Source organism: Gymnogyps californianus, chromosome 2, assembly GCF_018139145.2.
Source record: "Gymnogyps californianus isolate 813 chromosome 2, ASM1813914v2, whole genome shotgun sequence".
NCBI classification, from domain to species: Eukaryota; Metazoa; Chordata; class Aves; order Accipitriformes; family Cathartidae; genus Gymnogyps; species Gymnogyps californianus.
Window position 1 is genome coordinate 158294453 of NC_059472.1, and position 24527 is coordinate 158318979.

The 24527-nt window shown below is 36.8% G+C and overlaps 1 protein-coding gene across 2 annotated transcripts in view; it reads left to right on the plus strand.

Annotated features, from left to right (window-relative positions):
- The window catches only part of LMBR1 (limb development membrane protein 1), a 73300-nt gene that overhangs the window by 25401 nt on the left and 23372 nt on the right, over positions 1 to 24527 (plus strand). For both annotated transcript variants that reach the window (XM_050915868.1, XM_050915869.1), the window contains 3 exons: positions 1545 to 1648; positions 22568 to 22694; positions 23126 to 23194. In XM_050915868.1, coding sequence (XP_050771825.1) covers positions 1545 to 1648; positions 22568 to 22694; positions 23126 to 23194 — 300 coding nt within the window. The remainder of the gene's footprint in view (positions 1 to 1544; positions 1649 to 22567; positions 22695 to 23125; positions 23195 to 24527) is intronic.

Below are 24527 nucleotides of genomic sequence, written 5' to 3' on the forward strand. Positions count from 1 at the left end.
CCATTCGGGTTTTGAATATGTCAAAGGATGGAAATTACAAAACCTCTATGGGCACCAGTTGCAGTGTTTGACTACACTGAGAGCGGGAAAGGTTCGGGGTGTTTTGTTTTGGGTTTGTTTGTTTTTTTTTTTTCACTTTCCTCTTATGTTTAAGTAGGTTTTCTGGTTTTTCAGTTCGTGCTCATTGCCTCTTCTCCATTCTCTGGATACCACTCTGAAGAGTCTGACTCTGTTTTCCTTTCCCCCTCCTTCATCAGATATTTATATACATTGATACAATCTCCCCAAGTCCTCTCTTCTGAAGGCTAAACAATTCCAGCTTTCATAGCCTCTCCTTGTATGACATGCTCCAATCCTTTAATCATCTTTGTGGTCCTTTGCTGGACTCGCTCCAGTATGGCCATGTCTGTCTTGAACGGAGGAGCCCACAAGTGGATGCAGTGCTGCAGATGTGTGCCACCAACGCTGAGCAGAGAGGAAGGATCACCTCCATTGACCTGCTGGCAATGCTTCTCCTAATGCAGCCCAGGATGCTGTTGGCTGCCTCTGCTGCAAGGGCACATTGCTGGCTCGTGTTCAACTTGGTGTCCAACAGAACCTCTAAGGCCTTTTCTACAGAGCCGCTTTTGGGGCGATTGGTCCCCAGTGTGCTCTCTGCCCATTTGTCCAGCCTGTTGAGGTTCATCTGAGTGGCAGGCCACTGCTCCTCCCAGTCTTGTATCTTCAGCAAACTTGCTGAGGATGCGCTCTCTCCCATCATCCAGGTCATTAGTGAAGATGTTAAACCCAATGTCGACCCCCTGGGGTGTACCACTGGCGACTGGCTTCCAGTCTGACTTTGTACTGCTGGTCACAACCCTTTGAGCCCAGAAGCTCAGCCAATTTTCAGTCCACCTCCGAGTCTACTTACCTAGCCCATACTTCATTAATTAGACTGAGGAGATTTGTGGGAGATGATGTTGAAAGCCTTACTGAAGTTGAGATAAACAGCGTCCACTGCTCTCCTCTTGCCCATTGAGCCAGTCATCTCATTGTGGAAGGCTGCTGTTGCTGCTGCCATGATACTTTCTTATAATTTGGAGGTGATGATGGCATTTGTATATTGCTTATGTTAAAATCCATGATTTGTCTAAGTTTCTCTTGAGGAAAAAATATGGGAGGAAGTGAGTACACAGAACTGAATTTTGTGAGATTCACTGATAGTAGTAAAATAGTTTTGTCCTGAAAACTTTTAGAATGGTTATCTAAAGAGCCTTCAATGGGATATTGTGGAAGTAGTCCACCTGAGTATGCAGCCTGTCTCCCAAGATTTCAGACATTTGCTGCTGTATAAGTTGGTATCCAATTTTTGTTTGAGGATCATTAAGCAGAGAAATGGGTATTTTTCAGCAATGACCTGTAAGTAACTATGTATCAGTAAAAACCTGGCTTCTGTTAGCATTTGTATGTATACTACATTGTTATATATGAGGGAGGAAAATGTAATATCTTTAACTTTTAAAGCTGAGAAACTTATAATGTAAACTTTTTCTTGTTTGTTGCAGGTTTATGGAATCTAGCTTCTCTTTTTTCAAATTTATGTTTGTTTGTGTTGATGCCCTTTGCCTTTTTCTTCCTGGAATCGGAAGGATTTGCTGGCTTAAAAAAGGTAGGAAAATACTGTTAAATACAGAGTAATTACAGTATATATTCCATTTTCAGCCCTCGTTTCTGATGAAACCGAAATGACAAATTTGGGAGGATTTGGTGCTGGGATGTGTATGCTTATGTGACTTTGTACAGATGCATGCTCTTGCACAAGCAGGTGAAGCAAGTATACAGTGTGTGGCTGTGAGTAAGCTTAAGGGGGGAAGAAAAAAGTCCTTGAAAAGTCATGTATACTGAGATCAAGAAAATGACTTGTCTCTTTTTTTTTTTTAATAACGAAATGTTTAATCAAGATTTTATTTTTTGGAAAATGGTTTTGTTGGGATGCTAAAAGGAGAGAAGGTTCAATAACTACACTAGAAATAAAATAACAAGGGAAAGAAGTACAGGCTTCTTACTAATGGGAAGTGTGATTAAATAGCAGATGACCCAGAGAAAACGAGCTTGATTTGTGAATTTTAAAGATTACAAACATCCCCCAAAAGGTTCAAGTGTGGTCAGTATTAACAATAATATGTTAAGAAAAGTGTCTTAAATGGGTAGAGAATAACTAAAAATATTCAACGTAGTTGAATATATTCTAGTTCAGAGGGCTGAGTATTTCAGCAAAGTATGGAATTTGGCAAAGCAATTTCTGAACAATAAGACGATAATGAATATATTAATATGTGAACTAAAGAAATATAATGAAAAATTACTATGATGGGAGGCACAGCAAAATGAATTTCAAATCGTAAATATCAAATAAATTCAAGTGGAACGACTGTCTGGGGACCAGTTGTAGCACGTTTTCATTAATCTTTATCATCCAAATGATTACACTTTTGTTTTTAATGGTACTACACTTGAGGGAATTCTGCGCCCTTTGGATGACAGTTATTAGAAAGCAAAGGATCTTGAAAAGTGGTCTGAAATCAGGAAAATGAAATGCATTGAAGATGGATGCAAAAGACTATGAGTCATTGGTGGATTGCACATAACATAAACCAACGAGGGGATGATTGTGGTGGGAAAGAAAATGTAATTCCTGGTTGCATTGAGAGGAATTGGCATGGAGGCAATGAAGTTGCCATTTTTGTTCTTGGTGGAATTGCAGAAAACTGAAGTACTGCATTCAATTTGGGATTTTAGGGTTCATGTAGATGCTTAAGAGAAAAAACAGAGGATAGCAAAAAAAAAAAGATACTTAGAAAGTACAATATGAAGGAAAATTTTAATTCAGAGAGAATAACGTGAAGAAATAGAGATTTTATTCTATAGCTGAAGCTACAGGGAGATTACGTAGACTGGGCGATATAGCTATGTCAGAAAGGACCTGCGGGACGCAACCAAGGTGGTGTGTAAATACTTGTTTGGTGTAGCCTGTTCTGAGCTCCTTGGTGTTACTGGAGTGTTACTTTGTATTGACCGAACTGTAGATGTATCCAAGTTACTTCAGTTACAAGTTTGGATGACCAAGCTAATGAGTTCAAAGTCAAAGGAGTTTGGTGATGGGCTGCTATGTTTAAGTCTACTTATCCAACTTGGCTGGAAACCGCTCTCCTCTCCTCTTCTTCCTTCACTTCAGGCATCTATAGGGCTAAGAAAACTTTTAGCAACTCATTTTGTCCTTTCAGTTTTCAGGTGGAGGCCACTCCATTTTCCTTTTGACTCTAAGTATCTAGCCACAGCTAATGTATATCTTTTATTCTAATGAAGAAATAAGTTAACTGATTTTAATGGGGTTTGTGTCTCCTGCAGTCCAACCAAAACAAAGGATTCTCTCCATTAGCATACCATGTACGGTACTGCTGGTGTGTCCCCTTCACTTGTAGATTTCTGTTGGCTCCAACAGATGCATTATGTATCCCAGCTGCATCAAACTTGCACTTTACATAAAACTTTAATAGTTATAGTGTAACTTTTAAACTTATGATACTGGCTATCAGTAAATCTCATTCAAGATAAAGAGGATCACCATTACATGTTTACACTTGGAAGCATTTGTAACTCCAGATGAGATAGAACCACAATCTGTCTGCAGATGTGAGGAAAAGATTATTATTGGTGCTTTAGAGTAGTTTTGCTTCTTCATGAGGGTAGATGAGATCAGATTTTTAGTATCAAAACCCACTTCTTGGGGGGGGGAACCCCGATTTTGGTTTTTTTTTTTTTATTACTTTGACTTCTCCTGAATATGTTTGGTACATCCCAGAAGCCAAATGAGATTCCTAGTACAGGTACTGAAGGCCTTTGTCCAATGTCTGTTCTACCTGGCCACTCCATTTAAAAGTATCCAAAATGGATGCAGACATACTGAATTGTTTTACCAGCTTTGAGTGAGCCCTAAGCTATTGGTGAAGATGTAGGAATTGTAGTCCATTTTAATATGAACATACCTTGTCTTTGATCACTTTTCTTAGAAAGTAAGTGGCAAATGTAGCTTCTGGACTAAGTTGATAGTTAAAATTGAGTGTGCTGTTCTGTTCAAATTCTGATGCAGATAAATGATTTTACTTGCAATAAGTACTATATATATTTTAAAGAATTACATCACGTAATAGGGTGATTAGAATCTGGGAAAAAATTATGGTTAATTGAACTCAGGATTACATGTAAGCTTTTCAGTTCTAGAATCCATGAAGGGTACTTCCCATCTCTTTTACTTGCTTTAGATTTTGGCACATTGCTTGTCCCTTTTTCAGAGAAGATTTTGAGACCATGATTACTTTACAGAATTCTGTTACTTTAACAAATTATTTTGGTTTTGATTATACTTGTGCAAATTTAAAAAAAAAATTGTCATATTTTGTCATTCATCACATCAGACTAATGGACCAGAGAGATAAAGCATCATTCAAATGCTCTTACTGTTAACCGGCAAAATCAGATTCTAGTGGTCTCGATTTAAAAGAACATTTCATACATTTGGCAAAACTTGCAGCATTTAAGAGAAGAGCGATCTACTGTAAATGTGAAGACATTCAATAAGGAAGTTTGGCACAGGATGTGTAATCTTTAATCTTTCAGTTGGGAGTTGGACACAAGGAGTATGGAAAGCAGTTGATTCTAGATACCCAGCTCAGCTCAAAATTTGGATAAAAAGACTGTTCCAGTGGAAGCTTTTATGCAGGTCATCTTGAATTTGTCATAGAATTACCTTCATTATAAAGAATAAATAGGCCACTTAAGATTTAGGTGTACACAGTCAAGATGTCTATTTGAAGGTGTTCATGTAAGAATTACTTGTTGGATTTTAATAGAAGTTCTGAAAATGAATGATTAAAAGAGGTTCAGTTCTGAAATTGAATGGATTTTTTCATTTTGTAATGGATTTCTTTGTTCAGTTTAAATTGCAACAGTAATGTTAGTCGTCATGACATATGGGCCTAACCCCCGAAGTTTTTAGCCATCAATTTGAGTGTTTATCATAGATTATGCTATAAAAGTTGATTTGATGTATTCACTGTAACGTGAACTTTTTCCAAGCTATGATGTTTCAGGTAGCTCATAGGTTACTATTACGAGCTTTGTATAACTTTTCTTTCCATATTCTTGAAAGGAAGTATTGCCCACTTAACTGTTTAAGTTTCACGAATCAGAACAGGTTTGATTAACCATCTCCCAATTTACTATGGCTTTTTTTCTTGGTTGCTAGTATACTTTCTAAATGGCACATGGCCCCTCTTAGAGACTCTTTTCGATTCCCCAGGGCAACAGTTTAAAACAACCAAGGACTTGCATATTGTGCAGAGGAGAGAAATACGGAAATTAGGCACTCACCATGGACGGATGCAGTGTTGTACTGAAAATCAAACTGATTCTCTGCCTAGTTTTTAATTAAAACCACTATGTTAATTCAAAAAGGGCATTTTGGGCCTAAGGGGGTTGACCATGCCCTTTTAAAGAGCTTAAGTGCTCTTCCTTGCTATAGTTTATTTCCATTTAAAGGCAGTTGCAGACTCCTGTTATCAGGAAAATAATTATAAAAGCAATATCGGAGGTCTATAATATATATATGTGTATATGTATATCTTTGTGTATATATGTGTACATGCTATGTGTGTATTTATGCACACATATGTATTTTCATGCACACATGTGAATTAGGTTTTTCAAGACTATTGAAGTAGTTGGAGGTCATTGTGATATATTACACCTTAGCTGGTGCTATTAACTCAGCTATTGGAGTACCTGAAGTAACCTTAACCTCCTGCATCAGTATTAAAAATTTTTTCATATCTTTCTATATTCTTCTTGCCTTCCTTTGTAGAGTCTGTGCATAAAGTTATATTTCGTGTTATATTTCATCTTTAGATACTCTTTCAGTTCTTTGTCACTGGCCTTCTCAAATTCTGTAGTACAGTTATGAAACAAAGGTGTCAACCATGTTTCTTAATGTCAGAATTAACCTCATTCTTTATCATTCTCTCCAAAAAAGGAAAATTGTAGTATTTGCAGTTGAGCATCTGTAGTTCAGAGTGCTGATGCTTCCATGTGTGATAACAGACTGCACAGAAAATTACATGTGTGCTGCTGTGTGAAGGAGGCAAGCATTTTTGAGGAGATAATTCCTATACCTTTTCTTGACCTTTAAAATATGCTTTCTCTTGATGTCAGCTTCAAACAAATACAAATTTCAGTTGAAGTTACAAAGATAGAGATGTTTAGGAGTAATTTCTTTGTAAGAAAATACAAATAGTGCAATTTACCGCCATGAGAAACTGGAATAACTAGGTATTGCATAATCACAAGTAGAGTTTTAAAAAGACTTTATGAAGTATTTTACCTTAGTACTGATCTTTGAACTTGAAGTCATGGCATAAAGTTTAACATGAGCGACAGCAACATCCTGACCAATTATCCAAATTATCCAGACATCCCAAAATGTTCAGAACACAACACACAGAGTCTGTGGATTAAGAGGTTAACTCCTGGAACATCAAAAGAAGTGCATGATAATAAAAACAAATAGTACAAAAATTTGAGGTAACTTCCTTGCTTAATTAATTAGGTAGACCAGGTGGAAGCGAAGAGGCCAGAGCTGGTGCTCAGAATGTCTATAAAGCTGAGCAACATGACAGCACAATGGAGGAGGAACAAAGATTTTTTTAATATACTTCTATCCTGTGTCACAGTTTGAAATTGTCCTGGTTTATGTCCCTTTTGGCAAACTTACATAAAAGTGACCCTGTACTGTATTTTATGACCAGATGACTTTTTTCCCAGTGGCTAATTTGTATCAGACCCCCATCTTAAAGAGACACAGAAATGAGTAGGAAGTCCAAGCCGGTTTGTCTCAATGAGCTTTCATTGCATGCTTTCATTATTTTTGCTCGTTTTTGCCACTGATCATCCATAAATTGTTGGAAATGAGTGATTAAGGAAGTGCTGCTTAGTGTTAGTGGCACATGCACATTCTTGGTATGTTTTTTGTGGGTGAGAGGAAATCGCGTACTGCACAAACAAAAAGGAAAACTCCTGCTGGGAACCTTTCAAGGAAATTTAACTTGCATAATGTTTTGATCTTGGTGTTTATTACAGAAAATACGAGTAATATTTCACCAGCTATTGTTATGTGTCAGCTAGTCTCTCCATCTGCTTGCCTGTCCTTGATATCTCTTCCCAAATTCTCATTGAGTTTTTTTTAATAAAAACACCACTTAAAAATGTAGCAGTTTATTCATACACTTAAGGCAGGTGAGATGGGCCAGTGTTCAGAACAGTTTATTGCGTAGTGCTTGCTACTGTATAAAGATTTGGCTGTCAAGACTGCAAAGTCCTGCCTGTGTTAGCAGTTGCGGCTTAGCCTGTGCAAGTAAAACCCTTCCAAATAGTGAAATGCAGTGGTTTCTGCTGTTACAGGCAAATTTCTTCCCTTCCCCTCTTTCATTGGAGCATTGCTTTTAAAAAATGTGTTTTGTAAATAAAATTACTTATTTGGAGAGGGAATGAAATATTGAAGCTTTGCAAAAATACAGTTACTAGCATTTTTTGAAACTACTTTTTTTGATGTAAAGATAAGCTGTTGTTAGCTTGCTGAGCAGCCACAGTGCGTACGTCTTCCATCTCCTGAATATTTGAGTTGATTTGGTACACTCTGTATTTATCAATAGCAATGACTTTTCCTAGTCATGTTACTATATAGTAAGACTGAACTAAGCTTAAGTTTCTAATGTGTTGTGTTGCAGTGCATTGTGTTTGCAAACTCTAGGTAACTAAACATAGTAATAAACATAAGTGAAAAGTAAACCTGCTGCTTTTTCCTTTCTTGGTGGGTATGGAAATTCTAGTTTCTGTATTTTTCCACGTAGAAAAGCTGTACTCCCCAGTTTTGCTGAGTGTACCAGTAGAACTCTGGTACAACTATAGATGTAGAGCACTGTAAAATACACTTTCAGTATGTGATGAAGCCAATGTAGGAAGTATGTTCAAAGTTAGTTTTGAAGTATTTACTTTTAGAAAGTTTTTTGCTAATCTCAAGCAATATTCCCTGGAAAGCAATATATGTTCCTATAATACAAAATACTGGGGAAAGTGGCTTGGAAATCCTTTCCAATATAAGATTATCTCTAATTAAAACCAGTCAATTTTCTAAATTTGTGTTGATTTTTCTGGAACAGTGATTTGGAGAGTGCAAGAGTCTTGAACCTTGTTTGGAAACAGCATTTGACTCGTGTTTTATGCTTGCGTGTACCTCCAACTGCAATACCCACGGGCCACTGTGTGTAATGGCTCACCAAATAGTCTTGAGGTACCCTGTTAACAGTGTATGTTTATTTGGCATTAAGCTCATATTTATTTGTCTGTAAAATCATTCAGCATGAACTGAGACTTTAGTGCTCTGATCTCCATGAAATGTTTACTAGTATGTAACTGAATTATTGTATGTTATATTACAACCCATTTACTCATTCCATTAGTAATACCAGAGACAAAAGTTGTTTAATCAGTCACATCAAAGGCACCTGTTTGGTTTTGTATTTTTGGCATAAGCTAACATTTTAAGTTCAGATATGAAGTCCAGTTCTTTAAACTGGAGTAACTTAAAATGACACCACTTAAAATTTATTAGACTTTTTTTGTTGTTGTTTAGAAGCAGATCCTGATGATTCTGGGATTCTGATTTGGCACGTAGCTTGATCAGGGTTTTTCCTCCTCCCTATTAAAATAAAAGCATACTTAACTGACAGTTATACAAACCCATAACATAATCTGTAAGATGTAAGGTGGATTGTTAAGGACTATATTTAATGGTAAATCTTGCATTAAGAATGGTGCATATCTTGACTCTTCGTATGCTTCCTGCTTCCACTGAAGTCTCGGAAATGGCATGTACACAGCTAAATGTAGAGTGTGCTTATAATTTGTAATGTAGAGGACAGGCACATCTAATATTAAATTTGAGAAGAGCTTATAAAATGGCAGGAAATGGAAGATGAGAAGGTTTAGCATACTTGTTAGCATGTCACATTGACAAGTGTCTACACTAAACTCTGAAAACGTGTTAAAATTATAGCTTTACACTACCAGGTCCTTTATTTGCAGTTCTGCAGAGGAAAAAAAAAAAAGTTCTTACCTTACAGGTACATTTCAGCAAATTAGTCTGAAAAGAGTTATGTGAGTGTATGGCCTGCTTTTGAGGACCTGTGATTGGAATATCTAACTATATTGTAGGTTCATATGAGATGAAAATACCTTTGTCTGTAAAAGTATTGCAAGGATGTCTGTTTTTCTGTCCTTTCACAATGACTGTAAGACAAAGTTAAAGACAAAGAACATGAAAATTACTACAGGTAGGTCAAGAAGAGGTTGGGAATGTTGGTTGTATTAATTTTTGTATTACAAAGTCTAGACTTCAGCATGCATAATTTTTTTTTGGTGTCTGTATTTAGAGATTTAGGAACAAAGACTGTGCAGGACAGGTAAATAACACTTGTATTCTTCAACTTAGGGCCACGTCACGTTTCAATGAGAGCAAGATAAACTCAAGAATCAGTGGCTAGTAGAGAGAGAAACTTGTGACTGTTGAGGAATAATGGCTTAATGTGAATTTTGTTTTTGGAGATATATAAAACATTTTATAAGGTTTTATAAGACGTCTTGCTTAAGTCAATTGGGAACATTATATGCGAAATCTGTCGTTTTATTTTACCATAAGGAGATCTATGGTTTGTTGACTATATGTAACAGTGCTATATCTGGGGACAGCTGAGGGGGAAATAAGTGGATGTTGGTTGTTGCACACATTGGATCAAGATGTGATGAGATGTGATCTGTGCTCCGTTTCATTGAAGTAGTTAAATGTCAGTTGGTTGCTTCCATAAATTAGAATGTACTTCTTTTTAAAGAGGCCTCAGTGTAAGTTACAAAAAAATAGGCTAACAGGAGATAAGCTAATGGTATAGTTATTCAGCATAGCTTTTCTGCACTACCTGCCTCACTGTGACTTCATTAGCTGAGCAATGATTCAGCCTTTCTGCAGTAGTTTATGGGGTTGAGATTATAATTACTTTTTTTGACCAACTCTTTAATGTAGATAGAAAAGCAAAATGTGTTAGGTTAGTCTGTGTTCTTGCAACATTTTCATGTATTTCAGCTACAGAAATTAGTAGAGTAACAAGATGAAACAAGGATTGTTAGTAATATTGGGGTAAAAATACTGTGCAAAGAAAATCCCAAACACGCTTAGCGTTATTTCAAAATGTGGTTTTCTGACCATTACTTCTCTAGCATACTGTGAGAAACTGTATTAGATGACTGGATACATTATGAGTAGGTAGAGTCATCTGTAAAACTAATTAGTTTTAGAAGCTAGCACAGGAGCATTAGTTATTCCACCTCATCTGAGCCAGGAACGAAATGCATTGCTGAACTTTTGTGCTTTCCCCACTCCTACGTCGTTTTGAACTTGTACATTTCTGCTGTATTTAGCATGCTTATGTTTTGTGGAATTTCCATAGTTCTTTGCTAAAAGCGTTAACATGTAGCTGGAAGCCTGCAAATGGAATAAGATGTGAATGTTTTTCTCTGGTGCTCTCTTCGTGAATAAATTGAGTGGTTTTTTATGTTACAGTTTTTGTTTGTTTTTAGGATAACTCACGGAGTTCTGCATGAGTGAAAATAGACATGCTAAATACTTCTACTACTTGTTAAGTGTACAGATGGTACAGCTACCAATACTAAGCTTGAATCTCTTCATTTATGTAAACTGAAGCACTGGGTTCTAAAATACTCTCCCCCCCCCGACGCTTTTTTGTTTTAGGCAGAAATGAGTAGTTTTCGAATTTTGTTTAGATGGAGCATTCTTAATGCCTTCTTTAGACCCTTCTGTTTGTGGTAAATGATAGGTGTATATCTAAAAACCCTGAGATGTTGTTTTTTTTTTTTATTGTCAGTTTATAATAAAATTTATATAACTTTCATTTAAACTAGAAAGTTTTGCCATCCTTTGGCAAGGAAGTAAGTATTCACACATGCAGGATCCCTGAAATGGCTGTGATTCAGGGCATCTAGAAGCCCCCTCTCCTAGTCAACGGAAAAAAGCAGATGCCTCTAAGAATTTGGTGTGTCTGAGTTAGAGGCTTCAAGAAGGCAATGTGAACACCTTTCCATCTCAGTATTTGGGTTTCTTTTATTAAATGGTAAGAAACATTAAATTGATCTGCTGCTGTTTTTATTTGAGCATGGTGATTTGTTTTACAAAAATGGCTGTTTTATGCATGAGCAATATTTTATTAAGATTTGAATATTTGGCTATTTTCACATTAGTCTGTGTTTTCATTTGAGTCTTCATTGACACCAAATAGTGACCTTTCAGGACAAGCAAAAACATTGTATCTATTTTAAGTCTCTTTATGCACTTTTGTTACTTTATATAAAAATAAAAAACTTTACAGATTTAATAGAAATGTCATTTTAATTCACAGAGAAGAAAATTGCCATATAATTTTATATTGATAGCGACAACTTTTAATATAAATAGCTTAACCATAGAAAGGCATGAAACAATTTTCTAATAGGCTTCCTTTTATTAAATGAGGCTTTACTAGGCAAATACCACTTCTGATTCCCTCTCTAATAACAATGTTTTTTTCATTAATAGTGATAACCAGCAATGGGATATTTAGACCTTTAGTCTATATTACTTATTTAGTATTACTAGAAATACTCCACATTAAGGATTACTCTATATTATGAGTCAGTTTTTCTGAATTGACAATGTAAGGAAGGAGCTAATGCATCTGTAGTGAGGATTTGTAAGGCATCCAACAACTTTATTTAAAAGGAGGGGAGGAAGGAGGACCAATGAGTTTGTCTCCCATCCCTCGCCATTTTCTGTCTTTATTTTTTTAATTTTTTTTTGGTGTAGCTTTTTGAAGGATTTCCCAGCTTATTAAAAAGAACTTCCAGCTGTCTGGTGCTTTGGCCAATTCCTAGAAGTGTGCTGCTTTCTTTATCTTATTCACCCTTGCAGGGGGTTAGTAGTAGACATTGACACCAAAAAACCTTCAGGTTTCTCTTTATTTTAGAACTTTAATAGTGACCTCTGTGCTTCTGCATGTCATTTGCTTTTGGGAACTGTCTTTGTGGTTTCTTTCTGCCAGAAACACAATCACAAATTCCACGTCTTTCTTATACTTTTGCGTGACTTATCTTAATCCTCTGCCAAGCTAAAAAGAAGTTGGAAAATATCTATTTATCTTCCTATCACTCCAGTCTAGCAGGAAAGATTCTTTCTGATCCAAAAGTAAATGATTAGAAGGAGACTCATAGTGTCAGAAATCCCACAGCTCCCATGTTGTTGTTGCAGGTGGCTTTGGAAAGTCTGGGAAACTTGGTAGGTGGAGGGAGTGGAGCATCTAAGAGCTAATTAGCGAGGGCTGGACTAGCGAATGGAACAACAGAGAAAACTTGTCGGGGAAAGGGGTAACATTGGGACAGTCTTCATTTTATTATGTGTATTCTTTCATTTCTTACTTCCCTTCTTCCCCAAAAGGTTTGGATTGTATGCTTTTACTATAGTGTCAATAGATCTGCATATGTCCTTTTTAATAAGAGCTTAGACATAATCCTGTTTTTTTGCAATGGTTTCTTTCTGCAAAGGAGGGAAGGGCAGGCTGCAGCAGGGTATTCGCATACATCTGAAAGCTGTAGGCTGTAATTATTTTATTCCAGCTAGTAGGTGTTTGCATTTTCTCTGATATTCTGTCTAGCTTTTCCTCATTTTAAGAAATTGGTATGTCTTCTGTAACAAAATTTGGAAGGAATGTTTTCCTAATGTACTATTTCTATGTTAAATATGCAAGAATGATACCTCGATGTGGAAGAGCCAGGTGTATGCTCTTTCCTTAAGTAATTTCAATCCATGTATTTGAAACAATGCCTTAACTGCTGGGCAATAAATGAATCTCACATTATCATTCTCACTGGAGTCCATCTTGTATTGGATAATTAAATAAGATTCTAGGGAAAAAAGTGAGAAAGAACTGTTTTTTATCCCAATCGAGAGGATGCAAGCGTGCAAGGAATCCATCTTGGTTCTTAAGTTATTTCAGTGAGTTATTTGCATGCAATGATGTCAACAGGAAAGTTTCACGGATATGGACCCCAAAATATACTATAACACTGTGGTTTGGATACTCTTCTGGGACGCTGGTGAAGAGGGCCTAAGTTTTCTTTGGCAGAGGAGCCACGCCAGTGGGTGTACTGCATCCTGGATAGATGTTCTCTTCACCAGTCTACTAAATAAAGACATCTTTTTTTTTTTTTTTTTGACCTCTAGTTGAGTGATTTTGGTCCTTCCATTTCCAACTTGGCAGGCATAGCTCTAATGCTTATTGGTACATGTCTTCAGCCAATACCCAAAGAATTAATCATGGTTTTTTCCATCAAGTTCCTTTAACTTTCATTTTGTTTTTCTCTCTCCAGTTCTTAGTTTCTCTTTGAAATTTCTAGATTTTGTTACTTATACTGTGTAACTATTAAATTCTGTACAGTTAAATGATTTCAGCTGCCGCCTCTTGCTCCGTTTACAGAATGGTAATCACCATGAAATCATTTGGGAAAAGATACTAACACAAAAATCAGCTGAAAGTTGCTGGGAATGTTTTGTGATTATGAATTTTTAAGCTTTGTATTGTGTGGAAAATAAATATAAACTTTGAAATACACTCGTGTTGTGATGAAGAGTGTTCATTTTAATCTTAAAATCCCCACAGGCTGGAAGGACTCTGTGAGGGAAGAGATGGTGTGGGAGAAGACACAGTCAGCATTGGTTACAGTCTGAAGTCTTTGGTTCTTGCATGGGCAAGGAAACTTTTTTCTGATTGCTTGAATCTGATACCTGAATATATTATTTCTTGATTACAATTTTTTAGGTTGCTCTGTGAGGGTTCTGAGTCATTGGCTTCTACATTTTTAAAATGAACTGAGTTTTCCTAAAACTACAGCTTCTGGTTTTGACTCAGTAATTTGTGGTAGTCTCATAAGGTAATGACCCCTTAACTAAATATCAGTGTGCTAAATGTAGTATCTGTTTCCATGTTACCTGATGGAAAATGGGTCTCCTTTACTTATTAAAAAAATTGTTTCTGCACTGCCTTGAATAGATCAGAAAAAAGATTGCTCAAATTATGGTTTCTTACCATAGAAATGGTTAGAATGCTTGAAGCTGATCTCTTCACTAATGCTCACAAATTATGAAAGAGGGGGTATTGCGTGCTAAAAATGTAATTGATGTTAATATATAACATCTCCAACCTCATACCTGCTGTAATTCTTGTTCTTTTTTTAGTGCCTCCATTTATTTTCCACAGATGTTAGCATGCATGTTTGTTGCAGTCAGCCTCTCACTGAACAAATCTTAAGGTTACTAAGACTCCTTTTTGTCACGTGAAAACAATAGGCTTCGTGTGTACTTTAAATGTGTCATGATTGCAGAAATGTTTCCCAGGCTTTCCCCATCGGTCAGGGCATGGTGTAAAAAGTAATGTTTACCTACCTTGCAAAAGGTCAAGATGTCCAAGCAGAACTGTGTTCAAATATTCAGCACCATAGAAACTTTGTTAGGACTCTCTGGTTTTGTGTGTAATGTTGTAATTTTTACTTCATTGATAATAGTGTTTTTGATTATTTTTTTCCTGCACAATTTGCAACCAAATTAAAATGTAGAATTAACTAGAATTAACAAAAGTCATACCATGTCGTACACTGGTGATGTAGTTCCATAAATGTCCATCTTATAGGAGCTAATAATGTGTTCATCAAAATCACTATAGCCAGGTAAAGTTCCAGCAAAGAAATGCTTTTTCTTGAGGTAGGAGTGGGGCTGTAATTCCTTGGTTTTACCAGGAGTTTTGCCTCTTACAGAAAGAGAAAATAACATGTTGCACGTTTTTCTACTCCGTCAGTGTTAAAACACAAGAACTCTTGGTAAATATTATCTGTGCATGTATGTTGAAATCCTTATAGCATTAGAAAGCATTAAAAATTATGCTTAAATTGCTGGAAAATAATATGTGTTCCTAATCACAACTAGCAGAACAAAAATTGGCAAAAAAAAAAGGCTTGATTGCTTTCATTTATGTAATCATTCTTTCCCAAAAAGTAACAACTTGTGAGTTTCTGGCACAGGGTTGTGTCACTGCTTGGAAGATAACCGTATCTCCCCCAGTGTGTTTCCTGGATATATGGTGCATGTTTTACCTTAGCTTTGCGAGAATGGCCGTTGTCAGAGATTTCCTTTTAAGCCTTTCCAGATTTTTGCATGTGACTCTTAATGGAGAGAGGAGCAGTCAGCAAGTTTCTTGCCTATGCAATGTCCTTGTGAGTCATTGTAGTCAGGAAAGATCCCTGTGCTAACCGCTAGTTACGCAAGACACCTGAAACCTTGTGGACAACCAGTGTGCAGAGCAAGGTCTTAGCTTGTTACCTATGCTAGCTTAATGGCAAAGCATTTTGTATTGTTACATTTATATCATTCAAAATAGTTATAGAATTTCAAATGGGGAAAAAAGCCCAACACTTCTTACTGTCTCCATTATCAAGAAATCTCCCTTTTCCTTATTGAAAAGCTGTGGAAACTATCACCAAACATATGTTCTCTTATAAAGTAAAAACCAGCCTCTAGGTGTTATGTGTGAACACACATAGTGGGAAAAGTCTTAATGTGTTGCAATTGGCATAATAGTGATCCTGCTTAACACAAACGTACTGGGGTGGAGAAATGGTTTCCTTAGTAATGATACTTTTTGACTCTCTTGTATGACATCCATCATCTGTTCAGAACTGTTGTTGCCATTTGTACTTCATTGGGCTTTTCAGCTGAAGAATTACCTTTTTTTGGCCATGTGCTGGTTTTTAATGTTTTGGATATTTATCATCCAGGATGACTTACCTGTGTTAATCATAATAGGAAAGAAACATGGTAAGATTTTGATGATGCCTTCCAGAGTAGCAACTAAAAATTTGTCAGAACAGTTCTAGAATACTTAAAACCTTTCTTGCTAAAATTAGTCTATTCTGGAAACATGAACCCTTAGGCCCGCTGCTCCAGGCAGCGTAAGTAGCTCAGGATTAAACAATATAAAAACTTCTGAATGTCTCCACAATTGAATTTTAAAGAAAGAGATATCTGACTCTCGGACTTCTACAAGGCTGTAGAAACCACAAGATCCTGAAAATGTGTTTGTAGGACAGCCTTTATTTGTAGGCATACCTTGAGAGCTTCAAATGCTCTTTTTGTTCATCTTTTATTTTTGGGGTTTTTTTCCCCCTCATTAGTGTACAGAGATGACAACAGATATTACTAGGCTTCTGGCAAGTTCCAGGCTGTGGGGATTGATGTATTAAACATCTTTCCTTTAAAAAAATATTCCACTTGGTTAAGCACTCACATTAAAGAACTAGGTGGATTTTGAAAATGTGCTGTGAGTAAAAATGTAGATGAGCTGTTGAGTCTAAACTGTGAAACTTTGAAGTAAAAAAAAAAAAAAGTGGGGGGGAGGGGTGATTAGAGGGTATAATCTGCCAGTCTTTTTTCCCAATTTTCTTGATAAACAGTTTAATTGTAAGTTCTATCAATTATAGTAATTAGCTTCCAAAAGTTTTTGTTGACCATTTTTTTTTTTCATCTTCCACAAGAGACTCCTTTTATGTGTCAAGTTGGCCTGTATGATGCCAAGCTTCTGCTTCCCTGACAACAGGGAACCACGCAGGTAATTCACTTTCAGAAGTCTGTTTTGCCTTATGGATAATCTGAAACTTATTGAGGAAATTGCAAGCTGTTGGATGTGTTTTGTTTTCCTGTTTAGCAGTTACCAAAGATCATCTTACATGCTTGTAGTGCTGGAAGCAATGACAGTTGATGTTTTGTTCTAGATACCTTCGTGGAAAAAGACTTTAAAATTGGGCTACTAAAACTAAAATCACTGTCCAGCAAGAGAAGTGCCACCTTCCTTCAAATTGTGGTTCGTGCTTCCCAAAGGATGGCCCTAACTGAGTCCATCCTGGGAACAACATTCCTCTCATTTTCGGACCTAGAGAGAAATTTATGTATGAATTGAAGACCAAAGATCAGGTTCTTCTCAACACTTCTACCTTTCTTTTAGCTTGCATTATTGCTGTCCCGTTCCCTTCTGCTTTCTGTTTCACTTCCAGTTCATCGCTTTCTCCTTCTTAGTGTTTTATAGCCCTCCTCTCTGCATATCCCCGAGGAGTAGGAGCAACACCAACACCTACGAAAGTGAGGATGCTTTCTGAGCCCCTTCTCTATAATAAAAAAATCTTCATGTCATGCTTGTTTTTTGAGATCTTCATGGAGTGTCTGAAGAAGTAACCATGGTCTACATTGCTTCATTCATTTCCTTTTGAGGACTATGTGTCCTGGTTACAGATTCAGATTTTCTAATCTTCCTGACTGGCAGATAATCTTTCTAATCCCAGACTTTATTCTAGGCAAATTTCTTTTAAAAGAAATATATTTTTTTGCTAGGTCATCCTGCTTCCCTTATTTCTTCCCCACTCCTCTCTCCTCATGCACACAAATGTAAGCTGAAGTCACAGCAATGTTCTTAGTGTGTAGCAGTGAAAGTATATGAAAAATTGCCACCTTAATATGTATTTCCATTCCCCATTTAATTTTATAACTTCAAGCTCAATTACATTTTGTGTTGTTTGTGATTTTCTTTTTGATATCTGGTATTTGTAGCACAGGAGAAAAGATTTTAAAATCTTGGTGTGTTCCCCCCCCCCCCCCCCCCCCTTACCTCTCCAACTTAACCAGAATCCCAGCAGTAATTGGCCAAGAGAAAGTAAGGGATTTGACCTCCTTAAAATTGACATGCTAATAGAAGTACTGCAGAGGTCAGCTTGTCTTACTGAAAATAAAGCAAATGTATTGCCTGAGCTCACTCTTCCCATTTAGAATTGTCTTATCACTGTATTTAAAAACAATACAATTTAGCCTGAGGTGGAGGGGAACACTTTTAGTTATTTTTAAAGGCTATGGTTGTGTTCATTTCATAAGTCTGCAGCATGGGAGCGTTATTTAAGGCCGTATTTAATGCTGTACTGAAATCTGAGTTTGGTATTTTAATTGATAGTGGTGTCAAGGTTGTTCTCCTTATGCCTCCCTTAATAAGCTGGATAGACATGTATAATTTGTTTTGGTCTGCATCTTACGTTTGAATTCTTCTTTAAATACTAGAACATAGGATAGATGCAAACCAGTCTTTTTTCCTCACTGTGTCAATATCTTGGCGATATCCTTCTGGTGCTTTACTGTGCAATCTGTGCTTGGTTTGGAGATAAATAAATCCCTCCTCCCTTAAAACAGGTTAAACTGCAAGTGGAATTGCATTAAAATAATTAATAAGACAGTGAATTAATTGTGGCATATGCATTCTGTTTGTAATGAAGGACACCTTAAGAATGAAGTAGTATTTGTGTTATCAAATGCAGGTTTGAAAGTTGAGATCTAGAACAACTTTCTGAAAAACTGATGCAAGCTGGTTGGTTGTATAGTGCTTTCTTTCCTTGTTCTTACCTGTCAGAACCATTAGGAAAAGAAGACTAGGTGAAGACGTGGACAACTTAATTTTCCTTCTCGAATGCAATACGGAAAGCTAAAAATACAAAGTATTTTCCCATTCCTCTTTCTTGTAGTCAGTTTAGTTTCCATAGGAATGTTAAGCAGTGATCATAGGAGCTCATGAGGCAATTTCTCCTAATCAGGAGAAATTGTTTAATCAAACAATCGAACTGGAAAACTCTGATGTAAAAGGTGACTATTCCCCCCTTCTTCCCTTCCCTGTCCCTCTGTGTGGACATACGTACGCACGTGCACACACGCTTAACTTGCTGGGTAGGCCACCTCCTTCATTTGTGTGGTGAAGGTTTCCTTTGTTTCCAGTTGCACACTGACCATGAGGAATCAAAGAACTCTTCCAACTGATTCAAATGCAGTCACTTTTTTCACACTAAGATTTAATGCTGTATGACTATTTTTTTCTTGCTTAGTTGGAATGCTAATTTGAAGTAGCCCTACATACCTGTACTACATGTTTTTTCATATTGTACTCATTTGTTAATTCTGTACTCAAGACAGATACAATGGTGTAGACTGAACATGAACAATAAGTGTACTCTTCTTACAAGCTGATTTGAAATCTCCAGTTTTAGATGGGATTGTTGCTGTTTTTGAAGGTGGCAGACTCTAATGCTTCTTTTTACACAAAAAAGATGTGAGGAGTAAATGGATTCAAAAAGTGCAACAAGTATTATGTGAAATAGAAGTGGCAATATCTTCTGTGCCATAAAAATATGCCGTGACATTTGGCTCATCTAAGAAATCTGAGTAATATAATGGGGCTGTGGGAGAGAAGTGAAATTACTCAAAGAAGAAATGTTAAGCCAAAACCAAAATGTCAGTGAAGAGGTTTTTGCTCAGAAGAAAAAATATTCAGCATTGAATTTCAAGGTTTATTTGCATAGCTTTGCTTTCATTGAAGTAAATTGAAATGTTGCTTGTATTTACCTGTTTTTTCTCTCTGTTCTCAAAGTCAGGAGTATAGATTTTTGCCCAGCTCTTAAATTAGTGATGTTGCTAATGATAATGTTCAAGCTTTTAATTTTTCACCTGAACAAACAAAACTACCTTCAGCAAAAATAAGAGGTCGTAAAGGTGTCTAAGGCTCACTTCTCACTTCTTTTTTTACTGTGAGAGTGGCTGAGCACTGGCACAGGTTGCCCAGGCAGGTTGTGGAACCTCCATCCTTGGAGATACTCAAAAGCCACCTGGACACAGTCCTGGGCAACCAGCTCTAGGTGGTTTTTTTTTTTATCCTGGACTGTTACCAGGTATTCATTAGTGTCTATGACAGAATGTTTCTATCTAGTCACTTCAGTGAAGTTCTTCAAAATATTACTATTTTACTATTTTTAAGTGGTCATCAGTGTGTGAATCCTATTGTGTGTGTTTGTGCGCTGTGTAATATAAAAATTGTTCTGCCCTTGGAGTGAACTGTCAGTCCTGCTTTTCAATACGTACATGAGACTGTAGTGTTGTTGATGTATCACACAGGTGTGGAGATAGGTGTAACTAGTGAGAACAGAAGGAGATTGATCCAATTTTCTGAGAATCAAAGATTATTCAAACTAGCACGGAAACCAAAAAATGGGGAAGGCTCATTAGGCAGCTAACTAGCTTTCTAGAGTTTGTGCCAGTGGTACTTTTGGCCAAAAGCAGTGGTTACCTCTGAGTACTTTCTGTGGTCATCTCTCTTTTTTTGAGAGAGAGTGTTATTTGTATTGTCCTAATCTTACCTGTCTTCAGAGAACACTTGTGGTAAATATGGCAAAAATGTTATTTACAGTTGACTGTCTCCATCACAGTGTATTTCTTGTTTATCTGTTTTGACAATTGTGCTACTCCATCCAAGGGAGGAGGATTTGGTGTTCGGGTCGCCATGTAAAATGAAATATTTTCCAGGTTTGTCCAGAAGAATCTGTTGCTGTGAAACTTGAAGCCAGAGAGGCTGAGATTTGTGCATGTGTCTCAATAGGGAAGTAAGGAATCCACTTTCTGTGGTTAAGGCTTTCAGAAACCCAGAAAGTAGCTTTATATTTTCCTCTGCCTAGGAGAGGAAAGGAGTCTCCAAGGTTTTTGGAAAGCTTGAAGCAGATCCCTGTGCATGCATCCTTGAATGTTTTGGGTTTTCTTCCAATCCTGTGACTTTCTTCTGTTGTAAAGTGAAGGCTCTATATCAATACTCAGTACTTAGACTGTAATCTGTTTGTTTCCTGGTAACTTATTGCTCAAGTTCAAAACTTTAATATTAAACATATGGCTATTTAATCTTCAAATACATATATTTGGCTTAGATGCTAACCTTCAAAATAACTCATGGAAGACTGAAAGCTAGTTTCTGAGCACTACAAAAATAACATTTTAATAACTTTTAACAACCTCAAAGCCACTTTTATTATACATAAAATACATTCTAGGAGTAAACCCATATCCTATCCATACTTCCTTTAATTTGAAATTTGGTGTTTGAGATCCTTTGTGGAGTTGGACTTAATCTGCCCACTTAAGCCTTAGGGGGAATTTTGTGAAGGTCTCTTTGTGTCTGTTTTTCCTTCACACTACCTTAGCTGTTCTGCAGAGGACTGATAGTGGAGAGGAATTGGTGTGCTAGAAGAGATCAATGCTTATGGTTAGGATGCCTGCGGTCCTCATTCATGGTTGGATGCAGTGGTTATGTAGGGAGCATAATTTTAAGGGTAAATGTCATGTAAAGATTACCCTCTTGTGTTAAGCAGTGAGGGAAGAGATGATAAAAGTAGAAAAACAATAAAGTAAAACAAACTTTCTGCTTTTAACTATAAAGTAAACTTTTCACTGGAATGTGCCCAAGTTGGGGTGAACCTGTGTGAGAAACAAGAGATTGGGTTCACTTGTGGAGATGTATACTGGCAAATGAAGAAAAATAAAAGTAAAATTATTATGTGAACAGTAATCTGATGGCCCCTTAATGGCAAGGATGTCTGAAGAAAGTGTCCCAATAGCTCTATTGCTTGAAATTAGTAAAATTAGTGTTAAAAACACCAGTAAAAAAAAAAATAAAAAATTTTGTGTATTATTTGGTGTATTTACATTTGCAAATCTAACACTCAACTATTAGAGCGTTGTTACATTTTTAGACTCAAGAGCAAATGCTGTGATATAACCTTGTAGACCTGTGATTTGTGTGTATGTTGTAAGCGAGAAGTACGTGTTTCCTTCAGCGCGGAGCAGGTGAAGATGGGAGGTAATGGATGCGGCTGCAGCAGCAGCAGCAGTGTGTGGGCAGACTAAGAGCGAGCAGTACTCCGACCGTACGCTTGAGGGCTCTGAAGACTGTGAGGAATGGTGCAGAAGCAATTGCAGTTGAAGAACGTATTTTAACGAAATTGGTGCATTGTACCTGCGCAGGGTTTAATGCTTGCTGGGCCATTTGGCTATTTGCCATAATTGGCTTTCCATTCCCTTGATTGGAATCATAGATAAAAATTTGCTAATCCACTTTCTTTGCTGAAAGTATTAGGAAAGTAATCCATCTTTTAAAAATGCTCGAGCAAAATCATATGGTATAAAGAATACTTTATGGAATAATGAGATTAATGAGAACTGTAAGGCATATGCAATTTAAAACATTTTTCTATGGTTTTAAGGGGAAAAACGCAATCTGGGCACTATAAAGCAATAAGTACTTCCTTTTTTATGCACTGCCTCTTAAATGTGCATTACATGTTATGCTTTTGTCTACATGATGAAATGTGAGTATATATTTAGGAAGAAGGAACTGCTATTTATTTGTATTTTGTCTTACATTTGAAAATATCTGATTCAAAGTTCTTGGCTGTGTTCTTTCCTCCGTCTCCCCTCTTCTGCCCACAGGGCATCAGAGCACGCATTTTGGAAACCCTTGTAATGCTTATTCTTCTTGCACTGCTTATCCTTGGAATCGTATGGGTGGCTTCAGCACTCATAGACAATGATGCTGCCAGTATGGAGTCTTTGTATGGTATGGAATTCAAAAAACCACCACACTAGTTTCTTTTTAATTGTGGAAATGGATGTTTTCAATTAAATGTATTTCTAGTAAATGCTATGTGAGTATTGCACAGGTTGTGAAGAAGCTGTATTAATTTAGTCAATGCCATTTTTTCTGTTAAATCCATTTTTAGCATGCTGAGAAGTTCCATGCTCATGTGGACACGATGTATGTTAAAAACAAGTGACTTAAGTGGAATGGAAGTAAAAGCTGAAGATATTTTTCACGCTAAAGTACTTGGGGATTTAGTTGCCTCCAGGATTATTAACTGAGTAATTCTTAATTTATTCTTGAAAATACAATTGTTCAATCCTGAATGCTCAAGAAGTTAATTCAGTTGTGTTTGATGTAAGTAGCCTATTTGTAATAAGCTAAGGCTGTGCTCAATATTTTCTTTACAGACCTCTGGGAATTCTACCTCCCATATTTATATTCCTGTATATCACTGATGGGATGCTTGTTACTTCTGTGTAAGTATTTTCCTGATTATTCCAAAAGATGAATGATTTGATGTTTGTTTTTTTTTTTTTTTTTTTTTAAAGATTAAAGGAAACTTTTTCATTGTGGAAGTTAAGAGTGTGAATTTTTTTTTTATTATCAAGTTTAAATTTAGATGTAAATTTGTTAGGTTTGGGTTCTGAAGTTTGAACAAATCCTGCCTTACACTTTCAGGTTTTGAGGAACTTCACACCCCAAATAATTTCAACTTCTAACTCTTTAAAGCAGGTATTTGAAGAATAGGGACTCTATTCTGCAAATAAAAGCACAGTTTTTAAATGTCTGCAGGAGGTCAGTAGTATGGAGAGAAAGTTATTTTGGAACACTTAGTTTGTCCTGTATTCAGTAAACTATCCTTCTTCCTTTTTTAATTGGAAATGTTCCTGTATAGACGGAAGCTGGAACACAGTGCAGTTACCAGTTTTGTGATTATGAAAGCTATCTGGCCAGTCTGGAGGTCAGTTATATGATTGCATATAAAACAAGTGCAGTAAAAAACCCCAACCTTATATGAACTGGTCTTAGCCAGAGTTCAGTCATCTATGTTTAGGGGAATAAGAAAGATGATGTATTTAGGGGAATAAGAAAGATGCTCCAAAGCCCACTTATAATTTCAGCCCCCCCACCCTCCCTGAATAATTTCTAGAAAATTGCTAAGAAGGGGACAGAACATCTCCCTTTCAAGATTTTCATGGTTTCACCTGTTCTCCAGGCTTTATAGGTTTACAGCTAACACAGGGCTGTCACTGTGGAGAAAGGGTGGGGAAGGATAGTTTGAAATGTCCTTAAAACTAACCAGATCTGTCTATGAAAGGTGTTGCTCACAGAGACCTCGGTGAGTCTCCTTAGAACTCTGTATGTGGAGATTCTTAAATCCACTTTAATGGAGGGAGGGAGGGAAGTAAAAAAAAAAAAAAAAAAAAAAAAAAAAAAAGTGGTTCTGAGTGTCTTATGTAGGCTGTTCAAGAGTGTGATTCACAACAGTTGCTCAATGTTTTAATGGGGAAGTTGGCTTACAAACTTCCTACGTCTGCCTTACAGTTTGTTTCAGCAGAGCTGAAAACACGGTGTGTGTTCTGGGGCTATTGTAAACCAGTTCACCAAAATAATTGGGATTAAATGCCAGTTTTTGGAAGTTATTTGTAACTTATACAAGCAAATCACTGAAGTTATTTAAGGCCCTCCAAGCTGTTATATCTGTGTAGCTGAAAGGGCAGCATACAGCAGTGGGAAAGTGGTAGAGCTTCATTAGATCTTCAGCTGGCTTAATTGCTGAAGCAGTGTACGGGTAAGGCTTATTGCAGT